At 51.8% G+C, this 18,085-nt stretch overlaps 1 protein-coding gene across 1 annotated transcript; it reads left to right on the top strand.

The window, feature by feature from the left end:
* The first annotated feature begins 1,392 nt into the window (after positions 1-1,392).
* LOC146590699 (thyrotropin-releasing hormone receptor-like) lies at positions 1,393-10,652 on the top strand. The gene is given in 3 exon segments (XM_085313882.1): positions 1,393-1,863; positions 1,865-2,182; positions 8,724-10,652. Coding segments are annotated over 3 exon segments (1,185 nt in total). The 3' UTR covers positions 9,120-10,652.
* Positions 10,653-18,085: the final 7,433 nt, after the last annotated feature.

Below are 18,085 nucleotides of genomic sequence, written 5' to 3'. Positions count from 1 at the left end.
AGACTACACTCTAAATGTGAATACAGCCTGAATAGTCTTTTAAAACWTCTGTAATTACAGGTTGGATTTTAAAGTGTATCTATAAAAAAAGGGGTGTGTGTGTTGGGGGGGGGGGGAAGATGTGCATCCTGAGGAGGACTGTAAGGGACCTGCCACCTACAGGGATTCTCCTCCACGGAGCAGAACAGAGGCATGAGGTGTCCTGGAGAAAAGTGGAACAGATTATCAGTCCCAGCAAGGCAGAGAGCACAGGGGCCAGGCTGCAGACCCCTCAGAGAGGAGAAGGAGCTGAGGCACACTRCATTTTATCCACACCCAGCTGGCAAAGCCCAGGTGCAGAAATTTGCCTTTGAAAGCCCAGACTTGAGTCACCTGGCATCGGGATGATCCTTCATATTTTCGATGTGGTGGTAATGGAGTGGCCTTGCTGCTAACTGGAATCTAGCCTGGCTGGGAAGTGCTTCTTCCCCTGGTCCTCTCCTCTGCCCTGTAGGTTAGGGGGCTGTTAGCACTTCACCTCTACAAACAAAACTGCTCTTTCAATTTAAAAATGGCTTTTCTGAGAGACTCCATAGATCCTGAGGAGATGCCCAGAGCAAGCACGGAGCAGATCCTCAGGCTACCAGGTATTCCCCTGCCCGGTGGGCAACACTGTCGCTGGACGTTCCAGCCGCAGGTCTGGGTAAGCGGCTCCCCAGGGGCCTGGCACCCCGGTGCTTGTCTGGGAGTAGGGGTGGCTGTGKGAAAGGTGAGGAAGGGTGGTAGATACCCATGTTTAGTGATCCCCTCAGGGAAGAGTCTTCTAGACTCGCAGCCCAAGGGTGACAGGAAAGGCCATAGGTCCCCCTGGCAAGGGGAGGTCAGGGTGGCCCCAGCCCCCCTTTGCCGGAGGGGCAGTGCAGCCTGCGGCTCGTCTCGGCAAGCCCGGACGCCTGGGTCCCCGAGCTAACCCCTTTGTTGCTCCAGGTGCCTCGGTGCTGCAGCACCCTCCAGCCCACCCCGGGAAGAGGCACCAGGCAAGCCCCTGCCAGGGTTTGCAGCCCGCCCCCGGGCTGGGCTCCCTCCTCCTCCTCCTCCTCCTGCTCCTGCTCCTCGGCTCAGCAGCGCGCTAGGACCCGGCGGCGCGGGCGGGGGATGCGCCGGGTCCGGGGGGGGGTCCCGGGGCTGGGGGGTCCCGGGGGCTGGGGGCCTCCTGGGCGGTCCCGGCCGCTCCCCGCCTCTCCCGCAAGGGCGCAGCAGCGGGGACCTTCGCACGACGGCGGAGGCGCGGAGCCGGCTGTGAGCAAGATTTGAGGKGGAATCGGGCAAAAAGGCGAGGGAGAAGCCGGAGCAGGCGCAGGGCGCAGCGGGGGCTCGGTGCAGAGCTCCGCCCGGGAGGGGGTCGCGGCGCCCATGGACTACGGCACGGCYGGCCCCGGCCCTGCTCCGGGCCCCCCCAGCGGCAACCAGACCCTGGGCAAGATGCCGCAGCCCCCGCTGGAGCTGCAGGTGGTGACCATCCTGCTGGTGCTGCTCATCTGCGGTGTGGGCATCGCGGGTAATGCGATGGTGGTGCTGGTGGTGCTCCGCACCAAGCACATGTTGACCCCCACCAACTGCTACCTCGTGAGCCTGGCCGTGGCTGACCTCATCGTCCTGCTGGCAGCTGGGCTGCCCAACATTTCGGAAGTGGTGGCTTCTTGGGTGTATGGCTATGCTGGCTGCCTCTGCATCACCTATGTGCAGTATCTGGGCATCAACATCTCAGCCTGGTCCATCACTGCGTTCACGGTGGAGCGCTACATCGCTATCTGCCACTCCATCAAGGCGCAGCTCCTGTGCACCGTGTCCCGAGCCAAGCGCATCATCTCCTCGCTGTGGCTCTTTCATCTCGCTCTATTGCCTCATGTGGTTCTTCCTGGTGGACACATCCCAGGTCACCTTTTCGGATGGGGTGCAGGTCAGCTGTGGCTACCGGGTCTCCAGAAGCCTTTACATGCCCATTTATTTCTTGGACTTTGCCGTGTTCTACAYTATCCCGTTGGGGCTGGCAACTGTTCTCTATGGGCTCATTGCTCGCGTCCTCTTCACAAGACCCCTGCCCACCTCGCCGCAGCACGCCTGCCTCGGCTCTGTGCACCAGGGCAGCTCTCGCAACCTCTCCTGCCGGGGCAGTGAGGGGGCCCTGAGCTCCCGCAAGCAGGTAGGGGCACTGCGTTGGGCTGGAGGCAGCTCTGAAAGGTCTCTGTGCTTGGAGGGGGGAGATGCTCCAGGGCTCGGGCACTCCAGTGCTTTACTTCCCTTGGTTCCCAATGTTCCTGGGGAGTGCAGCTGGGTTCCAGTGTGACCTAGGAGAGGCAGAACAGCAGGGATGGCTGCTGGATAATTAATGATTAATTACCCCCATAATGAGAGGAGTGCTAGGCCATGTTATGCCAACAGGACTCACCCCCCAGGCAAGGTCCTGTGCAGGTAGCCTGGGATTTAGAGGAGCAAAGGGAGAGCTGGCACAACCCCACCTCCCTGCCCTCCAAGCCCAGGCACCACCACTGCCTCGGGGCTCCCTGCAGCAGGGAATGCGTCTCTGTGACCACGGCTTGTTTTCCCTCTCTGTGACTCCTCTGATTTCTCTCTCTCCCTCTTTTCCTTCCCGTGTTCTTTTGCTCTTGTTTCTCCTCTCTCTTTCTCTCTGCCACAGACAGTTTACTTTCTTGTCCCCATCTCCTTAGACAGGTCAGGGCCTGGAGATGGGACACTCTTGCCTGCTAGCAGGTGGTTTGCAGGGAACCTTCCCATTCAGGTTTCAAACCTTGAATAAGCTGAGACATGGGCTATCTTAAAAGAAAGACGTGTGCTTTTCTGGGCAGCCCTGACGGAGGTGAGCTGCCTGCTTTACTGCTGTCACCCGGTAAATAAAAAGCTTGACGGGCTCTCGAGAGATGGTTTTCTCTGGACCTAACTACAAAAGTTGTCTTCTCAGTTGAACTAATGGCAGTGTAACTTAGAAGCAGAGCTCATACAGGACTAAGTCCATGGAGACAAATTTGGCTTTTAAYTGACATATTCAAGTCATTTAGTGAGATGTGAAGTTTGGTGGTAGGATGCCTCATGCGGCCCCGTCCCTGCCGTGGCTCTGTTACTGTCCAGAAAGCCTCAGAGATGGGAAACCTCCCCTTCGGTATCTAGCTGAGAGCCATCTGGCTTTAAGCAGCAAATTGCTGAGGGTCTGATTTGATTATTAGAGTTTACAAAGAGAAGTAKAGGCAAGTTGTTAATGCCAGAATCAAGAAGCTAGATGTTGATTTGTGGAATTACTCTCTAACTGTTYTTGCTTTGCCGCTTTCTTGGCACTACAGCAGCTATCAGCATAAAATAAGTGAGYATCCTGGACCCAAACTATTTGTTGTCTATCTGTGAAGCATGAATGCCAGSCAGAATTCTGCTTGGTGGACCAGAACATCCTTTTCCAAGCTGTGGATAGGACTGAGTCCCAGGTGGCTCCTTGGTGTGGTAGGAGGTGAGGGACCATCTTCATGTGGCATCTGTGGGGGCTGCAAGCTGCCTGCCTGCCCCAGCCCRCTGGAAGAAGTGTGCCAATAACTGAGGATTAACACCAAAGCTGTACGCAGGGCCCAGGGAGCAGGCTCTCCTCTGAAGGTTAAAAAAGCCCCACCAAATATTTGTGAATAAATGCCAGCATACATGCGGCACTCCAACCATTTCTTTACCTGCCACTGAGGTGTGGGGAGACTTTACACCACTTTCACACTTCACTGCTGTCTTTCCCCATCTGGCTGCTGARGAAGCTGCTTTGCAGGAGGGAGATGGTGGTTGGGGGGGGGAGGACAGTTTTGTGCTGGCTCCACAGCAGATGCTTGTTTGCATGGAGGACCCGGAAGCYGCTGCAGAGTGCTTTGGTGCCAGCTCCTTGCAAATGTTTCTTMTTGCAGTAAGGGAAAGCAGCAGAGATGTGTGAAAACCTGTATGTTGGAAAGTGCCTTGTGCCATCAGCTGCTCATCCCACAGCCAGGTGACATGCTGCTTGGTCTGGACCCTGCAGTCTTGCTAGGGAAAGCTTAAAAGGTGTTAGCAAAGTCAGTGTCAGGGTGAGTCAAAGATAATTTTACTGTTTAGGCAGTGCTTTCACCAGGAGAGCACAGTGACCCTGGTGCCCAGCTGAGCTTCTGTTCAGATTGCTGCTGCTGTGCCTTGCCCCAGCCATTGCATTGCTCCCCCCAAAATGGGAGGAGACATCACTGCATCTCAGATAGGACCATGGACACTGCTTTGCCATAGCTGATGCTGGCTTAGGAGCTCATAAGTGGGTTTATTTGTTAGTCACCAGACACCCATTTTTCTCCATTGACTATACAGAGCTGGAGTGGTGATGAATGTTTTACTGTGGAGATGCTGAGTTCAGCGGTAGGACTCAGCCCATGTGATCCTGGAAAGTCTGTCTGTTGCACTGCTTGATTTTTTTTTTTTTTTTGAGGGTGAGGAGGCTGGCTTTCCCTCACTGCTACCTCTAAAGCACCCAGGTCCAGAGCAGGGCAAGGCAAGGCCCAGGTTTCACCATGCCCATAGAAATGAAGACCTACGAAAATGAAGCTCTGCGGATGTGAACACCAGACACCAAAYGTGTGCTTTGTCTGCTGGTGAGCGACCACTGGAGGGAGCAGGTTTCCTAAAAAAGGATGCTGAAATTCAAGATGATGGTGCCCTGGCCAAGGAAGGGTGACACTGGTGGGGATGGATATCTGTGGCTGCTAGCCAGGCAGGGTGAGGCTGCATGAAGGCAGTTTCACATGCACACTGTGAAAACGGATAGATGGATCCCGCTGCAGTCCTTACAAGACGCTGATCCCACTGACCTGAGAAGGCTGCTGGCAGGGGTTTGTACCTGGCTCRGCCTGCAGAGCTGCCTAGTGGGCTCAGAGCCACTCCTTCGCTTTGGCACCTGGGATTTAGTCAGGGATACGTATATATTGCAGCAAATACTTTGGTTACTCAGCAACATAAAACACTGGCTTATCTACYTGAGCATTTTTTAGTTAAATCAACTGATTTAGCAAAATACCTCACCTTGCTCTGCAAAACTTTGTGCTGCTCTGAGGGTGCTGGAGTTCCCTTGTCACCAGGTGAGGTGTGGAAACAGGTTTCCAGGCACAGAGACAGTGGTGCGGAGCGTTTCATTCCCCTTGATGGAGATGTGAACGCGAGTTTGGGGTAGACCATTACGCTTTAAGGAGAGGAGGYATACTGTGTCATACACGACTTTGCTCAGGTGGCGCCCAGGAGAACGCGGTCCGTGTCGATGGGTGGCTTTAAAGGGCCCATTTCAACGTTACCAAACGCTCGGGGCCTTTTGCTGGCTCGTCTTGCAGTMTGGATGCAATGTCCTAGGAGAGGACTGAACGCATTTAGTGAGAAAGAGGTAATAAATCCTTGMAGCCTTGTTTCCACAGCCAATTTCCTCTCCTGGGGCAAAGATAACAATTTTCAAAGGGCTTCAGGATGTGTATTGGGAAGTGCTTGTTCGATCACAGAGCTGCTGCGGTCTGGAAGTAGGTGCTCTGGGAGCAAACCAACGCTAAATCGGCCGAAGCTGGGCGAGTGCTCGCTGGGTCTGCTGGCATTTCCATAACAACCAGCTGAAAAGAAGGGGCAGTTACAGCTAAAAGGCAGATGAATCACTAGTTCTTTTCCATACTTATTTTCCATTGGTCTCAGAAATTACTGGAACTAACTTTTCCAGTAACTTTTTTCAGCCCTACTAAGGTACCCTCCCTCTGTCACTGCTGCTACTTTTAAGTGTGTAGATTACTGTTCACAAACATCGTGGTTCTCTGCACAATAAACCAAGGCAGAGAGTTACAACAGTCAAAAAATCAAAGTTTAAGACTCCCAAGAAAGCAGACGAGCAGTATTAATTTGTTAGCTTTAAAGGAGCCATTTCGGCCGCACAGAAAGCTCCTATCCAGAAGTGATACCTGTCAGAGAGCAGAGCTAAGGGCACAAGTCCAGGGGGTCACTGCGCAGCCCTGGKGGGGTCATTTTGCACCTTGGGCACCGAGACAACTGCTGTGGTGAGTGATGGGTGTCCGTGTTTCAGTGGGGATCTGCGTAGGTGTAATATTTCGCTTTCCTGGGACATATTTTGCAGCGAACCTGCTGCTGAGGACTGCTAAAACTGGCAGATGCCCACYGTTCGTGTCCCAGAGATGCTCCTTTGAGGAGGGCTGGACTAGGGGGCCTGCAGTCTCACTGGGCAAGGCATGGAGCTTGCCCAAATCTCCCAAATCTCCCAGGAGAATCAGTCTGGATAAATTCCTTAGCAGAGGGAAATTAAATGCTGATTGAAACTGTAGGTAGGATCGCTTAAGATGAGCAGTTGGTTGCATTTGGTGTGTAATCAGCTGATTACAACCATTTTGCTCAAATCGGTTGCATTCAGATTCTCAGATGTACCAACATATGGCAAAAGCAAGTCTCTTTACAAACTTGTAAAACAGGCAAACGTAGTTTTATCGGCATGGTCTGAGCTCTTCCTGCATAGACAGAGACGGTCTCRGTCGCTCTGCTGTGGAGTCGGGTCTCTGCACCCAGCTGCTCCCTGTCTGTCTCTTCCAGGCTGATTTCTCACAATAACCGTTGCTTCTCCCAGTGGTGTGTAACCTCTACCATGTTGTGTATCTTTTCCCATTAACTGGTAACAATCTCTCTTGCAGTTACTGATTTTTTTTTTTTTTAATCATTGCAAATCTTTAGCATCATGTTCATCAGTTTCGTTATCATCATCAGTAAAAACACTCTGGGCGACATCTACAAAGACAAATCAAGATTGCCATGAAATCCATCTCATCCTCAAGACTTCATTCCTCTACTGTTGCCAGCTGGGTAAATAACATCTTTTTTTAGAAAGTTTTTTTAATTTGTTCTGAATGGTCCATCCCTGTTGTCCTGTATGCCTATCTGCTGTAACCACAGGATCACAGATAAAGGTGGTTAGAGAGAGAAGCAGAGCTCATGGGTCTCATTCACACGCGCTGCCTGTGCAGCGTACAGAGGCAAGGCAAGACCTGCCCCTTGCTGTGCTGACTTGGCACCTTGGAGCTCTCCGTTCCCAGGTCTTGCCATGCAGACTGCAGCAATACGGTCTCACCACCGATGTGAAGACACGCCTGCTCTTGGCTCAGGGCGATTGAGTCTGGCTGGCCTGGCATGCGGCAAGAGCCGTGCCGGCAGCTAATGAGTTGATCATAGTCAGCGACGCACCAAGTGCTGCTGAAACCACTGCTGTCTGCTCCCTGAGCCATCTGCTCAGGAGGATTTCGGAAAGACGGACGGGCATCGCCGTAGCAGTTACATTGCAGACAGGATGGCTTGGAACCAAACGCCTGTGAGATGGCGCTCGCTTTTGTGGAGCCAGCCAGCCCTTACAGGTAAGGCACCGAGAAGCTCCGAAATTACCTTTCACTGACACATCTTGTACAATCTCTTACATCCTTCCCAAAAGGCAACAGACTGGCAGCAAGCACATTGCAGTCTTAGCAAGAGCCTAACAACTCGCAATATCTTTGTAAGATCTTATTCTGGGAAATGTCTTCACATTCCCAATAAACCACGCACAGCAAAACACTGCTATTTTGGCTTCAACTTGACAACAGTTTTTCTTTCTTGTGGGGAAAGTTTTGTTGCCACTGCCAGCCACCCCTGATTTCCACTCAAAGCATTACAGGAAAGCAGAATTGCTTGTAACAGTAAAAAAATACAGTACAAGAAAAGCTGACAGAGTATGAAGGTGATCTGAGTGCTTATTTCCTTATAGAGAATTGGAGTCATTGCACAACCCCCTTTTTTGATGTTTGAAACACCACTGCCTTAATACGYGTGTGGCACCCCTGTTTACTCGTGCTTCCCTCCTTGAGGACACGTGTATGGTGTAAATATTTGCTGGAGGATGACTGTCACCTACCAGAACTAACTGTCAAAATTGTTTGGATCACCAGAGTTTCAGTGCAAAAAACATCCTTAAGCTYGAGTCCAGCTGAAGGCAATTACCACCCTCTTCTGAATTCTCAGTGTCTCCTTGTTCCTAATATGTTAATGTAGTACTTCCCTAGAGCACTGCACATTAAAATAACCCATACCAATTAGCTAARTATCTCCCATACCAGCATGAGTGAGGAATTTGTGTAGGACTCCAGGAACTCTGCTCTGCTGCCAGTGCTGCTGCCCTGTACCGGGAGGCTCTCGATGGAAACAGCGTAGGTGGTGTAGGAAGTCTGTCAACCCGGGACAGGGAGTTGAGGCATACTCTGCAGTACCCTCGGACCTTGGGATCCTACCTTTGCGCAGGTTAGTTTCTCCATTGATTCCTTATGAGCAATCTTCAAAATTGCTTTCTATTGCAGAAATTCCCTTGATTATTTCCAACTCATTTCCAGGCTAACGGATGTTTATCCTAAAGCATTTTAATGCTTAAAAGGTAGGTGAAAACCCATCATTTAAGGGTTTTATTTATGCAAAATTGTTTCACGGAACAAAATAGATTCAGAGAGAAATAGAATCCCCTCGTCTGCACACTTATTTAGATCTTATTTATTACGAATGCTTAGAGAGAGATGCGAGTGCTACACAGACTTTGAATTAGCTGTCTGCACAGTTTTTTTCCAGGTGGGAAGGCTCTGCTGGGGATCTAGCCTCATCTGACTATTTTTCTTTTTGCATAACTGCACTGAAAGGTGACCAAAATGCTGGCTGTCATCGTGGTCCTCTTTGCCCTCCTGTGGATGCCTTATCGCACGCTGGTGGTGGTGAACTCCTTCGTGGACCCTCCATACCTGAACATCTGGTTCCTCCTCTTCTGTCGGATGTGCATTTACCTGAATAGTGCCATCAACCCCATCATTTACAACCTGATGTCCCAGAAATTCAGAGCTGCTTTTAGAAAGATATGGAGGTGTGAACAGAGGAGCACCGAGAACCACCCCTCATACACTGCCTCRGTGTACTACAGCATCAGGAAAGACTATTCTCACAACAGCTCCAGTCACAACGTTACTGGACAAGAAGATCTCAACAGCTTCCCTGCACTGGCAAAGAAAAGCCAGGCTGCCAAAGGAGCACCAGGACCCTGAAACAACCCAGGCAGTGGGAGCTGTGTGGCTGTATGCACTGCATTGGGAAAGTGCCAATAGAAATTGCTTTGGCATTGCAGCGAGCTTAAATTAGTACCTCTCTAGGGCATTTAACAAAACAGATTTGTAGAGACAAAATAGTTTGCTTTTCTTTAATGCTAATTTATTCTTGCTTGGTGAAGTAGTAGGCATGGGTCAATGTTTAGCATCTTTAAAGAATTTGCAGTTAAATACAGTATTGCAATGCCATTCTGTGCTATGTGCAAATGCAACTCTTCAGCTGGGCCAGAGCATTGAAAGGAAATCCAGAAAAAGAAAGGCTTGCCTGGAAAAAACCCTTCCTGCTGGACCAGTTTTCTTGTAGGTTGGAATTCACTCATCCAAATTTAGATGTCTATAACATAGCAACCCCCATGTGGGCTGCTCCACTAGAGTCCTGTTATAGTTAGTGGAGATAATCAGGCGCGTCCAGAAGGTGGCTTGTCTCACCTCGGGGAAGTCGTGTGAGGAAGGCACCTGCTTAGGAGGAGCTGAGTGATTCCCTAGATGTGACCGTTCCTCTCCGCTGACTGTGAAGGAACCAAGCTGAGCATCTCGGATGGAAAATCCTGTTYTGGAGGTCTGAGGCTGGCTGTCCTGGCTCTCATCCCGTGTTTCTGGGAATGCTGCCGTGCTAGGAGCACATAAACCCGAGGTCCAGRCTGGCTGCATCTGCTACAGGAAAAGAAAAAAAATTAATACGAATGAGTGCTCCTTAAGATAGTAGTAATATTTCCAACATCTTGGTCTGCTTTTTTTCTGGATAATTTTCTCTTTTCTGCCTAAATTCCTGCAGTTGTTCCACGGGATGTTGCAGCTCTGTTCTGCCCAGTGCGGTGCAGTGCGCACCACTGCTCAGGTGCTACGCTCTGCCCCAGGTAGAGCTGCATTACAACAGCAGCTAAAGCCATTTGCTTATTTTCTGAGAATAATTCATGAAAATTTGTAAAGTGTTTTGTGGTAAGTGACGTGCTAACTATAGGGCACGGACAATCCTCCTTGCTGTTACCATCTAATAGGCACAGTGCATGCTCGCTACCTAACACRCAAGAAACCAGCCCAAGGCCACTTGCCCCAGACTTGCAAGAGACTATCTCGACTAGGAATAAAATGTAAAAGGCTACATGTGAACCAAATGCTAAATTTGCCAAATAAAATAAGTAACCACCAGTAACCCTGAAGTGACTGTAAAAAAATTCTTCTTAGAGCAGTTAATTCAGCCTCACTATTTAACATTGGTTTTCAGTGAACTGTAGCATTAAATGATCTCATGATTTTACTTCCACCTTGGAAAAGACTTGTGTGATATTTCTCAGAGCACAAGGCTTTAAGTAACCTGTATATCTATGGAAAATAACTTGCCTGCCTGAGTCAGAACAAGACCTATGCTTTCCACCAGGGAGCAGAGAACTGTTCAGGATCTACTGCGGTTTGGTGTAAGGTGACTTTGCATGATAAGTATATTGTGACTTATTAAACTACCTATTCTGGACCCAAAATAATTATGSAGTGAAGAAAAAGAATGTTGTTTTTTCAGGTATATGTGAAATACCGTTTGTTTGGAATTGAAGAATTCATGTCATTTTTGTGCTTTTTTGTGTATACTAGGACTTTAGGAACAAAGATCCTCTTTATTGCTGTTAAAGAAGTTCTGTGTGTGGTTTTGGGATTTGCTTCTTGAAGGAAATGAAAATGCCTTGGCCACAGCCAGAGAAAATTGTTCCACTTAGCAGAAGAAACTGGGAAGAGAAATGATTTGCTGGTGACAAGCTTTCCCTCTAGCACAGACACTTTTTCCCTTAACACAAGCTTTTCCTCAGCAGACAGAAAAAGCCTGGCAGCCCGAGGGGCAGCTCGAAGTAGCGCACGGGGAAGGGGAGCCGGGGCCGTGCGGCAGGAGGCTGCCGGGGGCCGGGGCTGGCCGCGCCTGCGTGCACCGTGCGGGGCTACGGGTCGTCGCCGTGTTACGGAGCYGTAACTAGAGCACGGACGAGGGCAGGTCTGCATCGTGAACCCCGCTCCTGGTGATCTCTGCGTCACTACCTAGGAACTGCTTTTTACCCCCTGTAGCAGCCTCTATCTGAACGTATTTAACCCCCAGAACGGCAGCTGGGTGCTCCTGTCTCTGCAGCTCAAAAAGCGGCTAAACTCACACTTGTGAGGTTGAAAGTGAGTGGGAAGCCACTAAAATTTAAAGGACCTTTTAAGTCTCTGGAGGAGTTGCCCAACTTGAATTATGCCCCAGAGCTTTTGTGTTGCTCACTTGGCTGAACAGTTTAAAAGGGAAATAACTTATTGTACCATGTGAGTTAAGGATTTATGCTTCAGCTTGAAGGAGGTAAAACACCTCTGGTTGAGAGGTTTTTCAGTGCAGCAACCTGAGAGCGGATCCTGTCAAAAGAAACAGGATTTCTAATCCATCCCGGGGACATGAAGTGCAGTTTGCCCCACGGCTGCGTCAGCCGCTGTTCACGAGCGCTGCGGGGGACGTGCACGAGCGCGTCTCCTAGACGCCAGCCCGGGCGCTCCTCGCGGAGGAGCGGTTTCGGGTAGCGTCGCATCAGACACCCCAGGCACGCGCCGGCGGCACCCAGCCCCAGGCAGCCGGGGACTGCAGGGGAGAGCGTTCGTTCCTCCCCGTTCCTCCCCGTTCCTGCCTCCTCTCCACCAGACCCGTGCTGCTATGACGGGGCTGTGGAAGGAAAGGGGAAAAGAGAGGAACAAATTGGCYCTTGCTAGCAATGCGGTAAGCTGGTGTTTCCCTGCAAGCACGGCAGGGTGGGAGAGGAGAAAGCTGGGACTCTGCATCCCCCGGCTGCGCGTTTTGGATACGACAAATAACCGGGTGACAGCAGGAGAGCAGCTGCCGGCTCGTGGCACGGCAGCGCGCGGAGGATGGTGCCTGCCCGGAGGCGTCGGGCGCACGGCCCGGCTCCTCCAAGGACGAGGACGGGTTCATCTGCTGCCTTTACCCCCCGGCCCTGCGGCAGGCATCCGGGGAAGAGCAGCAGGAAATGCAGCTTGGTCCCCTGGCTGCATGGGAAGAGGATTTAGTGTCCGAGCTTGGAAACCCTTCTGCATCCTGACCTAAGGCATTCCTCAGGCGTGAGATATGCTGCTGGACAGGCAGCTCCTGTCTCTGTCACACCAAGTGGCAGCTCAGTGCCAAAGCACTTCCAGCAGGATCTTTTGCATCTTCCCAGTCTTTGCTGTTCCCCTTTATGCTTTTTTCCCCAGACAGTGACAGAGACCTTCTAAAAATACTGTTCTCTTAATTAAGTTTCAGCCTCAGGCCAATGGCTAATTGATGGYTCTGAAAGTTTTGTTCAACATACGTGGGATTCAATTAAAAACCAGCTCTCTTTTTCCCTTTCTGCCCTTATCTGCCAAGCACCGCGTGACCCTTTGTTATTTCTCGAGGAGTAATTGGCAGATAAATTCCTCCGGCACCACGAGATCTCCAGCAAACGCACCGGAGCGTTAAACGTGTGAGTCCCGGCTCCTCCTCCCCACGCTTATTCCAGCGTGTTGGGGGSTTTGAGAGCGTTTCAAGGGGAGGTCGTGGAGGAAGGTCAGCATGCAGCTTGCTAAGGAGATGCTGGTGGAGAGGACGGGCAGCTGCGTGCTGTCAGGAGATCAGTCACCAGCGGAAAGGAGCTGAAAGGAATAGCTCTGCTGCCGGAGGCTCCGGCCGACGGCTCCCGGAGGGCTCCGCGGCAGAGGCGCTTTGGAGGCAGGCAGCCGAAGCCCGAGCCCTGGCRCGCCGCTTGATCCTGTTAGACCGGCAGCAGCAGTTTAGTATCAGCGAAGCTGCAAATCTGCGGCGGTGGATCAGCGCTGCAGGAGCTGGGGACAGGACCCCAGCTGGGATTTTCCAGATTCTTTTGGTAGCTGAACTGATTTCTATCCGCAGCCAAAGTCACCAGTCCAACCAGTTTCTCCCATGTATCATCACTGTAAAGTAATATAGACTTGTAAGCAGTAGAGATGCACGTGGCTTTAATTCGGAAAGAAATAGAGGTCTCCCCCTCCTTCTCTCTCCTCCAAAAGGCACTTGGTCTGCTTTATGCATCTGCAAAGTGCTTCTTGCTATTCTGCTTCTCTTCCTCTTTAAGCCCTGATCCTGCTTTCCTAGYTGCTTGCTGCCAGCCCAGGAGAGAAAGCCGGCTCTGCCGCCAGCACCGAAGCTAGGAGGAGCCTGAGCCCAGCCGCCGCAGCGCAGGGGGCTCAGCTCCAGCRTTACTTGCTCCCTGCAAGTGTGTGAAGGACAGAAAAGAGAAAAGAGCAGGATGAAAAGCAGTTCAGACACTAAACTGAAAAGCAATAGAGAGAAAACCTAGACTCTCRAGCAGCCTCGCAGAGCCCTGGAGCCACTGAAGCCATTTAACCCCCACCCCCTCGACCCTGTTTTTCTGCCTTGCTGTTCTTCTGGGTTAGAGGAAGACATAGGCTTCAGTTTTTCATTTCTCTAAAAGATCCCAGTTTAGATGAAGGGATAAAAGAAGACATGAGAAGGAGATGATTATTAAGCTCAGCCTCTCCCTGCTCACTGCCAGAGCCTCATCTTCTCCAAGCCAAGCTCCCAGTGCTGGGGGCAGCATCCCCAGTGGGTCATATGCCCCTCTGGCAGGGTAGAGTGGATGAGACCCACACCACGGAGGCCACAATGATCCATGGCCACATGATCCAGAACTGGAGGAGCTGAGGCTCCTAGATGATTTCTTTCAGCTGCAGACCTGTAGCTTGGGACTTGTTTGCTCCCACTGCCAAATACTTTAATTTCCCAGTGTTGATGTGTCAGTAATCAGTACAAGATCTCAGATATGCAGTGCAGAGACAAACCCAATTATCTCCAGAGAACATGGCTGTAGTGTCACATTTGCTGATACCGGATCTATGTGGCCCCAGGTCCCTTGGTATAAACTGGATGTGGATCAGGCAGGAGCACATGATGGCATTTCTGCTGACTCAGCCAGAATTCACCCTCTGGTATTTAGCCCTGGGGGCACAGCCTCCTCAGCAATAGCCTTCTGTCCTGGCCTGCTGTGTGTCTGGCCACTTTTTTGCCCTTTTCTGTCCCAGAGAAACTGTAAAATACCATAAAATACGGCCCCTTTTCAATCTGGTCTGGCTCCTGGCTGCTTCTTTGAACTAATTAGCTCTAGCGGGCCCCAATTATGGAGCTGCTAGTAAGGCTCGAGGGATAGTCCTACAGCAATATTAATGTGATTGCTCAGAAGTTACTCGTTTCTTTTGCAATCCGTATTTTGCAAGGCCTCCTGAGGTCTTGATGGTCAACACTGCCCTCCTGGGGCCCTGCTCCTCTCTTCTGCTGCTCAGCACTTGCTCTCCAGCCCTCTTCACTTCAGGACATCTCCTTCCAGCAGTGACATGCAGGGAGTAGTTTAATGCAATAGCTTGACAGTTTTCTCAAGCACTTGCCCATCAGGAGCAGCACTCTGCAGCGCTGAGAAGTGCTTGTCCGCCACACGGCACGGTGCTGCGGGAGCTGCGGGAGCCGTGGGAAYGGCGGGAGCCGGGGCAGGTACCCCTCCCCTTCTGGGGGCCCTCGCTGCTGGCACGGAGCCGGCATCGCTGTGCCGGGGCACGGTCCTCTGCAAGCAGGTGCCCACGGGGGGAGGAAGCAGTCGCTCCCCGTGGCCGTGGTCTGCACCCCRCAGGGCGAGCACGCACCAGTCCCTGCACCGCAGGAGCTGCCGCCGCCGCCCTCCCTCCGGACATCGTGCAGGTGGCTGCTCGGAAGAAATAGAATAACAGCAAMTTCTTCCACCCATGCTGTGTCTCCAGATGAGCTGAAAATCTTCTGGCCAGTGGTTTGCTGATGACAGATCTGCAGGTGCTTCGTGTCCACCCTGAGTGTGACGGGGCAGAGAAGGATCATTCCCCCAAAGAGGCAATGCCAGCTCCCATTGCCGACGCCAGCAGGTATGCAAAAGAAAAAGTGGCCCTCCCCAACGAGCAGCGTGGAGGGTTTGCAATGCTTCTCAAGCAGAAATAGCTCAAACCAAGCCAACTGCATGCCACACTGACCCCCCTCCGAATGCCTCACACGAGCCAGCCCGCGGCTGGCGCTCAGCCCCACGGAGGGACTGACCCGCCGGCCCTGGCGTGTGCAAGGCGTTTTGCTTTATGCTGGCGTGTGCGTACTTGCGCGTTGCCCTATGAGAGAGAGGGGCCATGGGCTAGGACCTGCTTGGCTTTTGCCAGCACCAGGGCTGCCGCTGATACCGTTGCAGGGGTCAACCTCAACCCACCACCCTCGTCCCCAGAGCGCAGCRCTGCGAGGGCAAAGCAGAGCTTTCGTCCCATGTTTGCTCTCATCTGCCCCATAGCAGCATCTCCAGGCATAGAGGCGGTGTGTGCGCAGGATTTACCTGCAGGGATTGAGGAGCCCAGCTTGTGCAGAGAAAATTAATCATTAAAGAAATAAGAGATTTTGATCTCACTTGGGGCAGGAAGCATTTGTGCCTTTTGGCTCATCCCTGGTCCCTCCTCTCACACAAAGAAGCAACCAKGGATGAAGGAAAAGAGCGGAGATTGCCTTGGTGTCCAGCCACCCCGCTGCCCTGCAAGGGTGGTGGAGGATGAGTCCGGCTGCCTGGGCAGGTCACTCTTGAAGGACACGGGGTCTCAGATTGCACCCTTCCCTCCACCTCCCACCACAGGAGACTGACTAACTCTGCTGCCCTTCGGTCACAGGATCAGGCCGGTGCCTTTATCCCGGTTCTCACATATCGGACACCTCGCTCCCCACACTGAGGGACATGTGGCTGGGAGCAGGGTGGGGGATGTCACCCTTGGTAGCAGCAGCTCCCCAGGCAGAACCCAGAATGGTTTCCCTCCATCCCAGGGAAGGGACATGCTTTCTATTTTACAGTTAATATTTTTGAAGCAGTATGTCATTGCTTTCTCAGTAAGCCAGCCTCTCCCCCTGCTGCCTCCACCATGCACGGAGCAGAGCTGCTCCATTCACCAGGCTGAGATTAATGAGGTGCCAAGAGCTCAGGTTACCCTGCTGCCCCCGGCCACCTCCCCGGCTCCATGAATGAGATGCTGCCCTTTCTTCTKCTACCAGGAGCAGAACCAGCCCAGAGGAGAGCCAATCTGCAATTTAAAAAGGAGCTCATCTCCTCAAGTCCCCATCAGAGGGTGAGTCTTCTGCCAGACTCCCTCAGGTCTGCATAAGCTGGCTGGAGGCACCTCCTGCTCGCAGAGGCTGAGCCTGTGCCCTTCCAGCCCCTCCGCACTGCTGGGCTTCGTTCATGTGAGGCGCTCCAGAAATAGAAAAGGGATTGAAGGTTTCGGCTATTCTGGATTCCTCTGTCCCCCGGACCCGAGCAGCCCTGGAGCTCAATGGTCCTCTCCTTTCCTCCCCCGTATATTGCTCTTCACCCTGGCTGCTGTTTTCTTGTTCCTCGTGGCCATCTTTCCTGTCCCTTGGACAGGTCAYTAAAAATTTCAGGGGGTTGAGGTGGAGGACACTCTCCCTGGCAAGAAGCAACGGGTGGTTGCATGTGGGTGGTTGCACACGGGTGTGCTATGGCCCCAGCATCACCAGAAGAAATGTGGTTTTGCCCTGAGGTTGCACCCAGCCTGCGGCCCAAAGCCTGGAAACCTGTGCACAGCATGAGCTGAAGGCAGAGAGAGGCAGAATTGCTCCCAGCAGGAGCGGCCGGTGCTGGCGGAGGAGGCRGCCTTGCCGGGAGCACTGTCCCCCGGCCACGGTTGCAGCACTGCCCCTGGAGCGCGATGCTCCTGCAGGGCCATCTCGGGGGCCTTGTCCCCACGTCCTGCCGGGATGGATACYGGTGCCCTGGTCCGGGCTATACAGCTGAGGAGAAATGGGGGAGGAAAACACCACACGGCTGCCGCTCCTCACGACATGCTGATTTCGGTACTTCGTTTGTGCAAAAAGCTGGGAGTAAAGCTCCAACAGTGTTGAAATGTCCTGCTTCAGTAGTTTCTGAATGCTCGGTTTTGATTTTTTTCATTATAAAAGATATCCTACTATCATTTCTCTTCACAAAGCAATCTGARTTTTGGGGATTTACCGTGATTTGGAATGAAGTAAATGTAGAAATCAGGAAACCTCAAAAGGCAAATTCCCAAAGAATAGCTGTGTTCTCAACTGCTCTAGGAAGTATTTTGGAAGAAGTGTGGGGTAAAGGTGAGGATTACACACAGAGCCCAGTACTGACCTCAACTCTGAGCTATGTACAGGTGGATATTTTCCCGTCATACACTTGGCTATCTAGTATGTCTATTCAAAGGTGTATCTGTGTGATTCATTATTGCTCTTTATTGCCATGCACACAATTTTGGGGCRTACAATTAATTTGAGTAACTGTGTGGTCAACCTTTTGCATGATCACAGGGTCCAGARCCCTACAGTACAGTTTTTATTACAAGAATCTCTTGCAATAATGCACACAGACCTTTGAGCTTCCTTTGCCTCCTATACAGCAGAAAGGACGGGACAAAAGGAAAAGCATGAATTTTACTACCATAAACAGTGACATAGTAATAAAACAAACTAACCATAACAATTCCTACTACAGGCCTCTTTCAAGCAAAGCTGACAGTCTCAGGGCACCCCTGACTATCGACATTGATTGTTTTTGATACCAGTGGGCCTTGATGAGTATTGATTTCTGTACGTATCACAAGGGTGCAACATCCATAGCTATCGATGCCTCTCGGTATGCAAGAATACCTCTTGATCTCAACAGGCATTGTGTCCTATTGCTTTTCCTTTTAGCCCCAGAGAACTGGAAGAGCCTTGGGTGCATCAGTGACACCCCCACGGAGTGGAGGAAAGGGTAGGGTCTCCGAGGGACRTGGCCAGGCCATTCTGCATGCGAGCTACCCTTACGCAACAGATCTTGCAATCAAAAATATCCCCCTCC

Source organism: Rhea americana, unplaced genomic scaffold (genome assembly GCF_003343005.1).
Source record: "Rhea americana isolate MKP2758 unplaced genomic scaffold, rheAme1 scaffold_4, whole genome shotgun sequence".
In the NCBI taxonomy this organism is placed as follows: Eukaryota; Metazoa; Chordata; class Aves; order Rheiformes; family Rheidae; genus Rhea; species Rhea americana.
The sequence above is the reverse complement of the archived record's forward strand: the minus strand, read 5'-3'. Positions and strand labels throughout refer to the sequence as shown.